General features: G+C 42.2%; 1 protein-coding gene across 3 annotated transcripts in view; it reads left to right on the forward strand.

The window, feature by feature from the left end:
- The window catches only part of GRIN2A (glutamate receptor, ionotropic, N-methyl D-aspartate 2A), a 186,375-nt gene that overhangs the window by 160,010 nt on the left and 13,792 nt on the right, over nt 1–12,573 (forward strand). For all 3 annotated transcript variants that reach the window (XR_001411311.1, XM_014936570.1, XM_014936571.1), the window contains exon 13: nt 12,130–12,368. Coding sequence is in view for 2 of the 3 variants with exons in the window: in XM_014936570.1 (XP_014792056.1) it covers nt 12,130–12,368 (239 nt within the window). In the remaining variant the exon portion in view is untranslated. The remainder of the gene's footprint in view (nt 1–12,129; nt 12,369–12,573) is intronic.

A 12,573-nucleotide genomic window follows, 5' to 3' on the forward strand; every position in this document is an offset into this window, starting at 1 on the left:
GGGGTGGGAGGGGGGTTTGCACACCAACGACTCACAGTTCTCCTCGTCCGAGTTGTCCTCGCAGTCACTGTCCCCGTCACACACCCAGGCCTTGCTGATGCAAACACCCAAAAACGGGGGGGGGGGGGGGGGGGGGGGCAGAGTGGGAACCAACCGAAAAAACCCTAAGAATGATATGGAGGCTGAAATTTCTTCTACTGATTTATAGCAGGTGAACTGGAACAAAACACCAAGAAATTAAAGGTAAAGAGTGATTGCCTGGAACGAGCATGAGCTGTTTTTGTAACCTGCATCTAACTTCGGTAGTTTGATGAGTTTAGCTATGAACTTAGAGAACTCTGTTTTGATGAATTCGGAGGGATGAACCCAGAGTTCATACCAACATCACTTTGCTGTATCACTAAAAATCTCTTTGAAGTCATCAAGACTAAAAGCGAGTGTGGTTGGGGGGAGAGTTTCATCGAAAAATGATACTCCTGGGAAAGCCTCTGGAGCCCAAATGAGATTGTTTAAGTAAAGAGGCAAACACAAATGAAGGCAGAAATACTTCTTTCGCATGTATAGCTTCTACAGAATTTATTATTCTCTAATACCAAGTCTATAAAACAGCAAAGCGCGTAGTAGTATTGAATTATGATTCAGTAAATGTAATAAAACATTCATCACATTATGGAATAATTTCAATGAATGATTATAAATCTAATGAGTTTCATAACTGTAAGAAAAAAATCCTAATGAGTTGAACAAACATAATTTCTTGATGTGGATATTATGTTAATAAGAGGCAAGAACCTTTTGGATGGTACTAGATATTTGGATAAGACCAAGCAATTTGTTTAAGACGATATCTGATTGCACCTAAAAAACCCCATGATCTCATCTCATTGCACAGTTCTGAGATAGCCTTTTGAAACGTGTTTTAAAGCTTTCCATTTCCTCTGCATGTGTCTTTCTCCTCTGATTTTTTCCTTGCTTTTTCTATATTATTCCCCTATCTAAGGCAGTTCACTTACAGATTGAAGTGAAATTTTTGCACAGTGGATGGGAACCTTTTCCCTCTTCCTTGCTGATATAAACCCTCCAACTGAAGTATTAATGAGCATCTCTTCGTACTTTCCAAAGCACGATGCTTTTTCTGCATTAAAGTAATGGCTTTGAACCCTCTTTTTTATCTCTCTGTCACTGGAAAAAAATGAGGTAAATACAGAGGGATGTAGGTTTGCGTTAGAGATAACTTTAAGCTTAGAGTGGGTGGTTTATATGTATCTATGTGAGTAGTGTTCTGATCCTGAGGATAGTTCTACTGGGTGGACAAATTATACTGACAATTAACAAATACACTGTGAGAGCAACTCTGAAGTCTCAGTGGAAGGAAACAGGCTACAAGATGCCCAATTTGTTCATCTAATCTAGCGAAGAGGAAAAGAGGCAGAGGGAAGGAGGATGGGAAGAAGTTGCTGAGGAATTTAAAGAATAGCTACTTGGTTGTCTCAAAATCAAATTATCCCCAAAATGTTTTATCACTTGGTCTGTGTAGGTTCATATACATAGCCCAGTTCATAGGAAGATGAGATAAATATGCATGTTAGTATAAGATTCATTGCTTTGGAACACTGAATCTTTTTAATATAAAATGTTCGGAGTTGCTTTTTCTTGTATAAAGGATAGGAGTGAAGTGTATTACTAGTGAATTTCTGGCCGTGTAGATCACATCTCATTATCTGCAAAACCTTCCAGTTGATGATTAGCATCTGCAATTTTGTTTAAAATAGTTGATCATCGGGGTAATCCTCTAAAGGTCAGTGGTGGCTGTGCTTTTATTTGGCTTGCTGTGGTCACAAGACGAAACTTTGTTTTTTAACAGAGAAATATTTCTACTGAGACACAGGAGACTATTTCTCGATCTTCTGTGGGGAAATAGAAGCACCCAGGAGTTTGAAAGCAACTAAAATGATGTGGCTGCTGAGAAGCAGCACCATCATTTTGTTTGGATCTTCCGCCCACAGCCACAGGAATGTGTCAGAACAGAACTGTTGTGCACTGAAGAATCGCATGATATGTGCTTTGATTTCTTTTATAAACCTCTGTAGAGAGCAGCTGGGCAGGCTGACGTCCCCAGAATCCAGCATGTTACCCCAGCAGCTGTCGACTGCTTCTTGGAGCCAGCTTGCCATGTGAGCAGCACAGTAGAGGCTCAGGCACACAGCCTGCCTAATTTAGCAAGTCTGTAACTGCTGGACTGCGACATTTGTAAAGGCACCCATGTTCCTCCAGCCTTCAATAGGCTGGCCTATTGAAGCTTCAAACTGCTGGCCAGCTGTCTGAAGGCCCAGGTAATTCTCCTCTGGCTTGTGCTGCAGGGTGCCCTTTAAAGCAGTGTGGTACTTTTCTGAAAAGATCCTGCAAAGCAGTTTGAATCATGTTCCTTCTGAAACCTGTAGCATAATGTCTTTGGGATTTAGAACAGAATCACTGGTGCCTAGTAGGTGAGGAGAACGTACTTTTCCTTCTCTTTCTGTCTGTGCTTCTATTTTTCTTTTTCTTTTTCTTTTTCTTTTTTTTTTTTTTTTTGATTTGTGAGCAAATGAGATTATTGAATTGCAAATGACAAAGCTGCTTTGGGATTAAGAGAGTAAGAGGACTTCAGAGTCTGCATGGGATGGAGAGAAAGACAGCAAGGGGCCTTTTCCAGTGGGGGATGCAGCAGAAATAGAGGGGTAAAAGACGTATGACAGCAGAAATGGATGGAAACAAGGAAAAGAAAAAGTGCTGGGTAAAGAGGGCAAATATGGGGAGGAGTGGGAGAACACCAGCCAGCTGGCCAGGTCAAGCATCTACTACGTGTGAGGTGTTGGACACCTCCTGCGCTACCTGCAGGTTATGGGCTCAGTTCAAATGAAGGTCTGGGAAGAGATCTCCAGGAAAAGAGGGGCAGATGGTACAGCTGTATCAATCCCTTAACCCTTAAGGCTGCAACCTTTGAAGCAATTAGAGACACAGGGATGCAAAGAAGAAAACTGGTTTTGGTTTGAGTTTCCACAGGGAGTCTGTTATCCACTTCCTAATAACTTTCGGTTCTGGTTAATCTGTATGTGCTTTTAGGGTGGCTTAGTGCACTAAGAATTATTTTCCCAGGTGGATAATTGCTTCTCACTCCTTAGGGGTAATAGGTAACTGTGGAAATAAGATTTGCCCCCTTACATCTGCAAGAGGAAAGCTCTTTGCTATTTTTTTCATATTTTAGCATAAGCCTTCTAAATCGCTGTCTAGATTATAGAGAAGTGCAGCAGTGTGACTCACACGGGCTGTTCCAGACCAAGAAGGAAATCTGTATGTGATTATAAGGACGTATTTCAGTGCGTGCTGCTCAGGCAGAGCACACCCCCAATCCCAGTGATTTTCTGTTTATATATTTAGTGTCCTCCTTAAGCAGTGGGTGGAACAAATGTGACTGGAGAGTGTGAGTGTATAAGTGGAGGGTGTTTGTGTGGTTGAACAAGAGTCAGAGAGATTGTAATATTGAAAGTCGTGCTTAGCAGTTCTGTTAATTCATCCCTGCCTAATGGGGGCACGCAGAGCACGGTCATTAGCTCACAATAAGTTTATTGCTGTCAGTCATCTGTGTTCCTCTTGCTGTTTTTACAGGGGGAAATAACTCAGAAAATGAGAGGAAGAGAGATTGTTTTGAGGGATCCAGACAACTCAGAAAGTTGTTCTGCTTTTATATAATCTCATCTATGAAACATACTGTATGGATCATATAACTCGGTCAAATTGAAATCGATGAGCTTATTGAACCAAACACACATCACCCCATTTGACTTGTGATTTCTCTACTCAGGGTAAAGACCCTCTTATGTTGGGGGCTGCAAGTGATGGGGTGCTACCTGCCTCCTCCATCATTTAGTGGGAGTTCTCACCAGAGTAACTGTGAAACTACCTGTCCCTAAATTTGAAAAATGCTTTTTGTCCAGTCTGAATAAGTGGATGATTTTGCTAGTGCTGCCACAGTCTTTCGAAGATGATGCCCTACATCTGACCAGTATGAAAGTATATAATTAACCCTTTTATTCAAGATCTATACCTGTTCTATGTCAGTTCTCTTTACTTGCATGCTGGCTTTACTTGCTGGCTGAACCTCAGGTCAGTGCTTGCGCAAGAGTCACCAGCCTTACACCGTCAATACCAGCCTGTTTCTTTCTGCACCTTCTGCTCCATCACATGCACTGTGATCTCCTGCTGGGGTGGCCTCCTCCTGCCCTGCACCTCACAGAAGTCTGGGGGATCTGCTGACACTAGAGGTCTGTTGTACTCAACTGATAAAACAACAAAGACATTGGGCAGCAGCTTGGCTTTCTCTACTTGGACAGAGCATCCTTTCCTCGCTTGCCGAGGGAGGCTGCTGCAGAGCATGCCGACTGCACTTATGGAGGGATGGTTGCAGTGTGTGAAGCAACACAATTTAGGGGAGAATTAATTTTTCCAGACAACTCTCATTCATACAAGGCAATGTGTTTTGGAGTCAGAGGAGGGTGACTTTCCATGCAGTTGCAGTTAGTTGCCTGATACCCCTGCTGCGGGACCTGGCTTTGGTGCAGGCGTATCCACCACTGGAGGTTTCCACAGCTCAGGTGGTTGCAGGTGCCTTTGGGCAATGGATCTCCCTGTGTGAACCCGATCTCTCACCCGTGGTCGAGAGCAGTAGCCCATTTTAGAACTGCCACTGCCAGAGAAACCGCCATTAGATGATTTTTTCCTCAGTTTGTTTGAGGTTTGCTGTTTCTCTTACATTCTGTTGGTGCCTCGATGCCAGGCTTTGCTTTGTGATAAGGTGAAAGTCAGGCTGGCATTCTGAACCACCCTGAAATTGTCATTTCTGAACAGCAAGTGAAGTGTTAAAAATCTTTTTCTGGATTCAGAAGGGATATATAAAATAGATTTCTTCTCCCTTTGTGTGTGAGAATAATTAAATAGGTTAAAATTGAGGCAAGAACTTGATGAAAACACCCCTCCAGAGTACCTCAGGAAGTAGTTGAGGCAGCCTGTGAACCATCAGTGATTGTAGCCAGGAACCTATGGCTTTAACCTACATGGTTAAAGTAGGGCAGAAAAGCACCTGTCTATTAAAGAAGAAAAATAAGGACTCAGTGAATTATGGACTTTAGTGCTTATAGAAATATTAAAACAAATTATTCAGCAATTTACTTTGATCATTTCAAGGATAATAAGAGAATCAAAACTGAAAAGTCAATTTTCCAATTACAAATCTCATTAAATTAATGTAATTACTCATCTTATAGGATAACTGTTCTTGCAGAGAATGTAGATCTGTGAAACAGAAGTAAATAGTAGATTCTTCCCAAGGGCCATTTCTGTTTCCTTTAGCACTTGGTCAATGCTTTGACTGTAATCACTGCTTATACGTTGCTGCTTGTTCTTCCCTCCTGTAAGTTTTATTTAGTGGCTTCTTGACAAGCATTTCTCATGTGTAGAGCTAATTCCAAAGTCATACCTCGGTTATTATTTCTTCAATTTCCCTCCATTGAACCCCCTGTCCAAACCTCTGCTGGTGGTGGTTCCTCCAGGGGTGGCTGAGTGCAGCACACCTTTTAAAAGCAAACGGCGTCCCGAGCTTCTGACTGCAGTTTTGGACTGCCATGAATCTGTGCTCAGTCTGCCTGTGTTTCCGGGCCAGGCTTGGCTGACCTCCCAGGAGGGAAGATCAAAGGAGGTAAATCATGGGCTTTGTTTGATTTTTGGGGATGATTTTCTACCAGGGTGGAGCTTGACCCCCAGCTGCACTGGGTGGCAGTCCCAGGCACACAGCACTTGTGCTGCTTCTTACTGACTGACTGGTGTCACACGCTCTTGGTCCTGCCATCAGGAACATTCAGGGTTAGATACTCCATCTCTGTCCCTTGTTTCCATGTTTGTATCCTCAGGGAGAGGGGGAGAAGATACTCAGGTTCCACCCAAGCCTCAGAGATCTTCCTTTCTTTCCTGGGATGGAGCAGCAAGTTGATTTTATTATTTTCTTTTTAAATAAGCAGCAAAGAAGGTTATCCTAGTCTGTTTGTTCTCATTTGGGATGTAAATGTTTGTGCTTGTTTATTTCTGGCAAGTTTGTAACTAGGGACACACTTGGGTAATAATGAAAGATTTTAATTTTTTTACTAATCATGAGAAAGGCATCAGAGAAGTATTGAAAAATTTTTATTTCCTCTCAAAAAAAAAATTAAATCTTACTCTGAACTGTTTTTCTATAAGTACCTGGTGGAGAATGATGGACCATGTGGGTTTGGGGTTTCTCTTTTTCATAATAACATGTTTTCAGTATGTGTGCATCTTCCCGGACGCACGTGTAGATGTAGAGGAAGAAATGCTCAGAAAACAAAATAACATCAGTGAAATGACCCAAAAGTTAGACAGCTTTACCCACTGGCATCTTGTGGCTGCCCATCATTTGGGAAGCCACTACCTTTTTCTGGAAGATGGTTTTCTGAGCAAAGCTGGGAACCCAGGGAGGATGCCAGGCCCTTACAAGATGCTGGGCCCAGGAAATGATGGGAATGTGGGGGTACCAGTGACCCCCCTAAAAGGACCTCTGAGAGCTGACACGTCTCCAGGAGAGACAATGCAGGGACTGAGTGGGACAGCATGTTTGTCAGCTGCGAGGGGATGGCGGCAGGGATAGATCACACTTACCACAGCCTGCAAAAACTGCTAAGGGCTGGGATGAGGAAAAGTGTGGAATTCTGCCCTTTGATCTGTATCTTTTCTGTGTCGGGATAATGATGTTTTCATTGTGAAAAGATTTCTCAGAGGGCACAGCGGACAGTTTGTCACTCCTTCCCAGAATGATAAAGTGTCAAATACACTAGAGGTGCTGCACAAAATGTAGAAATGAGGGTATTTGTGACATATTCAGAGTCAGAATGGCCAACTGGGGCGTTTCTGTGCAAACAGCAGCCAGAGCAGAGCCCACTGTAGCCACAGGAACAAACCCAACAGAAATGCAAAGGCATTGGAGTATTGTTTGTGCTGTAACCTAAAAACATTGTAAATAGTCTTGAATTACCACTGAGAGAGCTGGAATTTTGCAATTCATTGGAGAAGACTATACTGTGTTTCAAGTTAATATTGTAGAGTCTCAACACTGCTTGAAATATGGATCTTTAAAATACTTGCTTTTACTGATTCTTACACTATAAATGAGGCAGACTTTTTATGATACAGCACTACAGAAATTATAAATATCTCACTGTAGGCATCATACAGTTACTTGTGAATTTTGCAGGTTAAATATACTGTGAGCATATTAAGCAGCAAAGAAACACTATTTTTTTTTGTTAAATATATTGGGACTGTTAATTTTCTAATCTTGTGCTAGTGTCATGATGTACTTTTTGCTGAAGTCTAGAACTATTCATTTAATCATAAATCTCATCCACACGTGAATGGATGTAGAAAATGATTGTGCCATTACATTACTTTTAGTAAGTGCTTGAAATGAAAAAAAAAAGCCTTAAAATAAGTCTGATTAATATTTATAAGTAACTTGAGACCCCCCCTACTAGCTGCAGACTTGAACTCCATTAACACTTGGTTCATTGAGGCCTGGCATTTGTGTATATTGAGGTTGCTGACTTAGATTTCCAAGGTCTTTGTTATGGAATATTTGGAGCTCTTACTTGTTACTTAGAATTATGCACGTGTTGAGCTAACTGAACCCTCCAATTCCTATTAATTACAATTTTCTGGCCTTTCAAGTGCCAAGACTAGTATATTGCTATAGGTGTCATCACCCTGCACTTTCACCTCACAAGTTAGACCTCCCAAAAAGGTTTGAAAGACAACAACATTCCTCCAAAAGGACTTCATTCTTTTAAATATTTCTTGTTTTCTGAAGCAAACTACCCTTTAACTACCCTCAAAGTTCAATGTTTTGAATTCCACCTCCGGGCCAAGTTTGGAAGTGGCTGATTTTTATAAGGAATGAATCGACACCCTAGTTAAAAAACTCCTCATATCTGAGGATTTTATAACAAAAATGTTATGCCTTCTGTAAATAGCTTGGGTAAAATGTAATGGGCAGGAAGAGCAATAAATAAATTGGGCGGTTTTTGCCAGTTTTATAGGATCAGCTATGCTGAAGTGTTCTTACAGTTGAATTAGTAACTCTTTTCTCTGTGTTTCTGTGTGTATATACACACACGTATATAAATACATTCTGTAAATGGCAACTGATTTATATAGGTAGACCAGAATTAATAGCCTAATCTGTCCATTCCCAGATAATATTTCACAAATATGACAGTCCAATGATTCATGGTGCTTTGCAATTCATGAAATTGTGGATTGCTTTTGGGTCTTAATCAACAGTGATTTCTGTCATTGTCAGATGCGATGGAAGGGGTAATGCAAGAGCAGGATCAGCGAGACGCTGGGATGCTTTGTTCTTTGCAGCTTGCCAGGGCACTGTCATTTATCTCCACTCAAAACAAACTTGGTTGGTTTCTGTAGTGACGTTTTTGGAAAGGTTAGTGGATTATCAATAGTTACTTTAGATGTACATGCCAAAGGGAAAGAAACACAGAGGAAACAGAAATAAAAACCAGGTTTAAATTCCGTTGTGAATTTTGTTATGAATTGTAAAAGGGCACAGCAGTCAAATCAAGTTGATGTTTGACAATCCTGGGAGATGTGAATTTTCCTGTGGGAAGTAATGAGAGCTGATTGTCAGAGCTTCGGCTACTAATGCAAAACCCAGAAATACTCTGCTCTCTCTGGACTTGGCTTCTTTTCTATTGCCTCTGTGAGTTTTATTCATAGACCTTGGGGAGGACTTGAAAGGGAAATGAGGGGAACAGTCCACTGAGGTTTAGCAGAACAAAAGAAATCCAAAAAGATAGGGAATGCAATAATGAACTCCAATTATCTATGTAGTGATAGTGTGCAATATCTGTACTGTTACAATTAATAATTTATTGTCCCAATGTCCTGGATTAGAAGACTTGTAAAGATTCATTAGGATTGACTTTCTTCTTTGGGCATGCTCTTAGGTATTTTGAAGATTGAACACTGTAATTTGGGAGAAGATACACTGCCTTTTTCAGATGTGGAGGTTCAATTCATTCTTCAAGCACAGAAATAAACGCAGAATTAACTAGGAACTGAATAATCTCTCTTACGAATTTGTGAAATGCCTTTACTAAAATGCCTCGATACTTGTCCTTCCTACTTCATTTTTTCCTTCATGTTCTATGAGAAGCAATTTCTCCATCAGTGTCCTGTGTTCCAACTCACACGTCCAAATTATCCGTCGGCTGCAGCTTTTCTAGTGCCCTGCAAAATGCTCTTGCACAGCAGGTCATTGATCTTCTAGTCTAGCTTGAAGGTAGCTGAAATGTCAATATAGGTTCTAGCTGGTTATTTTCTGATCTTTACTCCAATGATGTATGGATTTCAACTTTGAGTATGTATTCCCCAATTCTTGGGTAAGGATTAGGGATCTGTAGCATGGGAATTTTTCCCTTAAATTGAAGCCATATCCTAAACTGGGAAACACACCACCCAACTAATACTGTATTTTCTGGCCCTCTGTATTGCCTGCTGTATTTTCTAGAAACAGGGAAGGTTATGTCGTTAAAAATAATGATAGAATTACTCAGCTAAGTGTATCCCCAAGAGCAAAAAAGGCATGTATGCACATGCAATGCTTCAGCAAGAGCAACACTAAACATTTGAAAATGAATTATATCATGCAATATAAAAAACAATCTTGGCAGGAGCAATTGCAGTTTCTTGCACCCCTCTGTCTATGTTGGCAGCAACAACCACTGCTAAGTGATAATGTCCTTCACCTCGGCCAAATCTCGGTGAAATGTGGATTCTAAGACTAAGAATATGCAACAGAGGGAAAGAGCAGATCTGCTTCCTTACCTTTAAGTAAATGAACTGTTTTCATGGCAGTGAGGATGTGGCAGAGCCAGAACCAGAAACCAGGAATGCTCTGTTTCGGGCACATGATGATGCCATTTATTTTTCTGCTGCTGCCCAGGAGGCAAGTGGTGGCAGCAGCAGAAGCCAGAGGAGACTGGAAGAAGAAAGGCCGGGTGATCGGGGCAGGAGGGAGCAGAGGGAGGTGTCCGGGGCACCACGAGAGAGGAGGTGACCTGGGAAGGGTTTGCAGTTACTGCATCCCAGGCCTCTGGGGGAAAACAGAAAGTGAAGACACAGAAAGGCAGGAGAAGGGCTGTATCTGAAAGGTACTGCTAATTATGATAAAAATTTAAAAACAGAAGCTTAATAGGAGAAGGGGCATACTGCAAGTATCCAGGCATTGGGTCAGTTATTTGCTATAGAAAAGCAGATTATGTATGAAAGACAATAGACTTTCTTAATACATACTGTATCATCTACAACTATTTTTCCTCACTTGCTGCATGTGCTGTGTGGGTAAAGCTAGCCCTAGCCACGCTTTCTATTTCCAATATGACATGACTGTAGCCTGCAGGAATAATGATTTGGGGGATTTTACATCCAGTGTGGGTGATTGTCATTACTTTGCAATAAATAAAGGTTTTACTGGGAAGAAAAACAGAAAGTTTTGATGAATAATGTATGTTCCTTCTAAAGTGCTTACAGATGAGAAGGTGGTTTAAAACTGCATCTCTGAATCAGTTCACTTATTGGTGAAATGCAGCCAACTACCAGAGGAAATGTGGCTAATGACTAGGGGTGGCCGACTGCTGGACCTGGGTGCTGCTGCTCATGCTGAGTTTTTATGCTTGCCATTTAATCTTTGTTATTTGGATGGTCTGTCTTTTAACATTCAAAAAGGTCTTCTTGGGCTGGAAGGCTGGAGTAAAAATGTGTTATGGAAGGGTCATGTGGATGTAAAGGACATGCAGATCCCTGCATTCTGAGGTTGTTCATGAGGTTATCTGGGTCAACCAAAAAAAAAAATAAAACAAGAAACAATAATGCTTATAAATGAAATCCCCAAATACCCAGACCCCAGGAAACAAGTGATACCAGAGACGACAGCACAGAGCAGACCTGTCAGGAGAGGTTCAGCCAGAAAATTGCAACTTATACAAAAAGGGGAAATAAGGTTATCATTGGTCTCACAGGAGAGAACTTACAGCATGCTTTAAAGGGATTGTGGGAACATGTGACATTTATTTTGCGACGTTTAAGGGAAGGGCCAAAGTGAATCAGGGAGGAACAAGCGTAGGGCAATGGGGATGGGAGGGCATAGAAGGCTCTGGTGGTGTGTCGGAGGCTTGTCTGACTGAGCCCTGTGTCTGGTTGCTACAGCCTGTCCCATCTCTTCACTAGTCTCAGTTCCTAGCTGGTTTTGATGTGATCTTGCTTTCTGGTCAGTGTTAGGAGTGTGGGGGCATTTGATTTGTTAGGAGAATTCTGGAAAGGCCCAAGGTCCCAGCCGATGCCTGGATATGGGGTGAACGGGCTCTGGGCACCGTATTGCAGAGGCGTAGCCCGTGGCAGCGTCTGAGGGGGCTGTACATGCTGGTGTGTTGGTGAATCACACGAGTGATCACGTGTTAAATTTCAGTCCTCAGCAGCGGGGCAGGAGGAGGAGGACCTATTTGTGTTTGTGGGTGCCACGTGGGTACTGCTACTGACACGGCTCGCTGTGAGGGTCCCTGTGTGCATCCTCACCCCACAGCAGCTTATGCCAGCTGCACCTGGAGGGGGGAGCAGCACCAGCGGCACAGGAGGAGCCTCCTGGGCCTGAGGATGCACCAGACGCAGGTCTCGTGGATGGGGGGGAGGAATCCCCTGGGACAGGAACCCTCCAGTTCCTCTCTCTGTAAGAAGGGGTACTAGTTAGAGCACGCAGAAGAAAGTTTTACCCAAATCACAGATGCTACTTTCTAGAGCAGCCAGCCTCCCACGTAATTTATGAAATCTGAGGACATCTGAAACTAGGGTGCTGTGAGTTGAAATCTGCTGTATTTGCACATCCTTAGTAGATAAGACTAAAGTGCTCCACAAATGAAGCATTAAATGGTGGTGTATTTTTAAACTTGCAAAGATTTTCGAATACTGTGGGTAGTAACTTTTTGCATTCTAACTGGTCTGACTCCCTGCTCTCCCCAGGGGAAATGGAAGAGCTAGAAACCCTGTGGCTGACTGGTATTTGCCACAACGAGAAGAATGAAGTCATGAGCAGCCAGCTGGACATTGACAACATGGCAGGAGTGTTTTACATGCTTGCAGCAGCCATGGCACTCAGTTTAATAACCTTTGTCTGGGAGCACTTATTTTACTGGAAACTTAGATTCTGCTTCACTGGAGTCTGCTCAGATAGGCCAGGATTGTTGTTCTCAATCAGCAGGGTGAGTAGTGCTTTCATTTCCCCCCTTCAGGCAACAGAGAGAATAAACTCTACCTCCCTAAAACATTCTTCTTCCTTTTATTACCACTTGGACATTTGAAATATGTTTTAGAGCATCAGCGTGATGCTCCAGAGTAGTCAATGGGCTTAGGATGTACTTGCACTCCACGGGAAGTCTTTTCCTCATTGGATTATTCTAAGGTAGG

The sequence above is a fragment of the Calidris pugnax genome, unplaced genomic scaffold (assembly GCF_001431845.1).
Source record: "Calidris pugnax isolate Ruff unplaced genomic scaffold, ASM143184v1 scaffold17, whole genome shotgun sequence".
Taxonomy (NCBI): Eukaryota; Metazoa; Chordata; class Aves; order Charadriiformes; family Scolopacidae; genus Calidris; species Calidris pugnax.